Genomic DNA, 3,407 nt, shown 5'->3' with positions numbered 1-3,407 from the left:
ACTGAAGTTCTCGCCGTTCTCCTCCACGATCATCGCGAGTTTCCTCTTGTCTTCAGCGATACGTTGAGTCAGCCCAACTTCTCGAATAGAGGCCCACAACTGATCGTCCGTGAACTCGTCGAATGGATCCAAGTAAGCACGCAACGAACCCTTGAAGAGTACCGGACTTTGAGGGATAATAGACAGTTTTTCGCGCAGTGTTTTGAGACCGATAGTAGCCACATCAACGCCGTCGATCAGCACTCTACCCGATGTGAGCTCGCTGATGCGAAACAATGCCATAGCCAAGCTCGACTTGCCGGCTCCAGTGCGACCAACGACTCCGATCTTCTGCCCTCCAGCTACAGAGAAGCTCAAGCTACGCAGTACCAAGTCGCCTCTCGGTTGGTATCGGAATGAAACCTTGTCGAAAAGTATTGACCCAGTTGAGGGCCACTCGAGCTGTGCTGGTGGGTCCATCATGGGGATACGGTAGGGCGCTTCTTGCTCGAATCCAATGTACTCTTGGATCCTCTCAGGACTGATCATTACCGTCTCGATACGAGCCAAAGAGCGTATGATTCCCTCCAGATTAGCTGCAATTTTCAAGGAATACGAGAAGGCCAAGCCGATCATTGCGACGTCGAGTTGACGGTGCAGAAGCACGAGCGAAGACGTGACCACAAGTAACAATAAACAGCCCACAAGCTGGATACGCAGCGAGAACCATTGCGTAACGTACACTTGTGCGTACCAGATCTTATGGTTCGCATCGAGTATCGCACTGCTGGTCTGGAAGAATCTTTGGACTTGTCCGAAAGCGCGAACGACAGACGCACCATCAACAGACTCCGACATGTGCGTTAAAACAGGAGACAGCGTAGTCTTCGACAAGCGCTGCAACTCTCGAGCTGGCGAGATATAGAAACTACCGACGGCCACGTACACTGCGATCACTGGGAGCAACAGAAACCCCTTCCAACGGATCAAAAACGCAGCGGTGGCTAAGCTACAGCCAACGGAGAACACGTTCGCCGCTAGCGTCCCGAACATGAAGGGGATCTGGACGTCTACGGCAGCTACGTCACCTCCGTAGCGAGTTAATACGCGGCCGATTGGGTTCGCATCGAAGAATCGCATGGGCGCTTGCATTAAAGCGTACGTCATGCGGTCGAATAAGTTCTTCGCAGCGCGAATACCATAGATCGTGACTAGTACGGTCCTACCAAACACCATCGTTGCTGCCAGTAGTCCGAGACTTGCGTACACACCTAAACGATACGCTGTGTGCGTATGTGCGCTCGCCGCAGCTGCTTTAAGTGTAGCAGCGTCATTCGACCAATGACTCAGCCAGAAATCACTGCTGATCTGCAGTACTTGCCACAACATTTGAGACACGAGAATAGCTGACACGACTGGTAGGCCGCCAACTGCGTGGTAGTAGGCCTCAAAAACATGACGAGCAACTCGCCCCTCCGACCGCGTTTCAGCTTGAATCAGCCTGCCTCTCTCGCTGTCTTCGGTACCTGCAAAACTCAGCGACTTCTTCCGAGTAGAACAGTCTGGTGCCACATCTTCCGTGTCTTCACTAATGCTATACAACGTAGTTGCATTGTTATCGAACGATAGACGATCCGAATCTCTTCCTATTGGAGAAACAAGAGCCTCGTAGTCTGGTTGATTGTCGGCACAGAAAGTCTCTATAACAGAACCTGCGTCGTTCACTGTGACGGCTCGTGTGATGAACCTCGACGTCATAATCTCCGGGTTATGAGTCACCAATATGATCGTCTTCTCTCTCAAAAGTCCGAGCAAACATTTCTCGAATATTTCGTTCTGCACGATCGCGTCTACTGCTGACAGCGGCGAATCCAGAATATAGACACTGGAATCGCTATAACACGCTCGAGCCAGCGCAATTCGAGCTTGTTGGCCACCTGACAAGTTGACGCCACGCTCGCCAATCTCGGTGCGATCTCCTGCTGGTAGCGACTGAAGATCACGCGTCAAGGCACATGCGTCAAGTACTTTCTCGTACTTGGTTCGTTCAAACGGATGGCCGAACAGAATATTATCTTTCACAGTCATATTCTGGATCCACGGTTGTTGCGAGCAGTACGCCACACTGCCACTTACAAGCACAGTTCCTCTACGTTTCTGCATCTCTCCAAGCAGCGCAGAACACAAGAAAGATTTCCCACACCCAACAGGACCCTGGACCACTACAAACTCCCCCATTTTCACTTCCAAGTCCACGTTTCTCAATAGGGACAAACCCTCTTTATCCCACGCAAACTCCCCCTTCTCCACAGCTACACCCACGTCTTTGGCTTTATATTTATGGGCCAAGGGATCGTCAGCAGTCATAACATTGCTCTCTTCCAACTCATCCATACGTAAGAACGACGATACTCGCTCCAACGCCACACTGCATTGAATAGCCATCGAAACGATCGACGTGATGCTACGCAGTGGCGCTTGGATCAGTAAAAACAGCGCGAGACTCGTAAACACAATCGCGGGTGTGAGGTGGCGATGCAATCCAGCAGAAAAGGTGCCAAACGCAGCAATGCTGACGAAAACCGGCATGCCCCAAAGCAGAACGATACTCAGCGATGTCATGATGCGCATCTTGAGTAAAGCACGCAGCTCCGTCTCCCGTGCGGCGTTAATTTCTGCCGTAATCGGGCCTTCCCAAGCGTTAAGCTTGACGACACTCACCGCTTTCAACGCTTCCGTCACCTTTTTCATCCGTTTGTCTTTTTCACGTCGATGTGTGCGTTCTAAGCTGTGCATTTGCTTCGAGACGAAATGATTGAGCCACAACATCAACACGATCACGGCAATGCTCGCAAATGCAGCAACACTCAGTACACGGACGAGCATGTAGCTAACCACGAGGATCTGGAGCGGGATGAGCCACATCTGGTGCACTACCAACGCTGTTCGTACCAGCGACTCGCAGTCTGCCGTGTACATGTTGGTAAGTTCTCCGGTCGATTTTCTCTTGCGGGAACTGGCACTTAACTTCATCATCTTCCGGAATAATAAAGTTTTTAGCAGGCAAATGCACTGGATAGCAGCCACCTCGTTCTGTGTCCCAATGTAGCAATCAGCTAGAGCTTGAATCACTTGGGCAGCGAACACCAGACCGACCCATTGAGCTGCTGTAGCTTCGAGTTCGGCTTCCTCTTCGGAAGTATCCGAAAGTACCGTTACAACTCGGTTAAGTGCGATGGGTCCCATTAAGTTGCACATCATTGACACAAGCATTGCCAGCCCCGTGAGGACGAATTGGAACCAGAACACTTGAGCGAACGCCTTGGGAAGGAAATTCTTATGTTGCTGCAACGGCGTCTTGAACCTCTGGAGGATGACATCGGCTCGGATTGAAGGACGCAAAGGCCACACGTCGCTAGCGTTAAGTT

The 3,407-nt window shown here is 51.2% G+C and overlaps 1 protein-coding gene across 1 annotated transcript; it reads right to left on the bottom strand.

Annotated features, from left to right (window-relative positions):
• Positions 1 to 29: 29 nt before the first annotated feature.
• On the bottom strand, positions 30 to 3,252 carry PITG_21723 (ATP-binding Cassette (ABC) Superfamily; the record flags this gene model as incomplete). The annotated part of the gene is made up of 4 exons (XM_002894819.1): positions 30 to 45; positions 98 to 1,541; positions 1,611 to 2,283; positions 2,350 to 3,252. The coding sequence occupies 4 exons, from the start codon at positions 3,250 to 3,252 to the stop codon at positions 30 to 32; spliced, it is 3,036 nt and encodes a 1,011-aa protein (XP_002894865.1).
• Between the last annotated feature and the right edge of the window lie 155 nt (positions 3,253 to 3,407).

This window comes from Phytophthora infestans, genomic scaffold (genome assembly GCF_000142945.1).
Source record: "Phytophthora infestans T30-4 supercont1.410 genomic scaffold, whole genome shotgun sequence".
In the NCBI taxonomy this organism is placed as follows: Eukaryota; Oomycota; class Peronosporomycetes; order Peronosporales; family Peronosporaceae; genus Phytophthora; species Phytophthora infestans.
The sequence above is the reverse complement of the archived record's forward strand: the minus strand, read 5'-3'. Positions and strand labels throughout refer to the sequence as shown.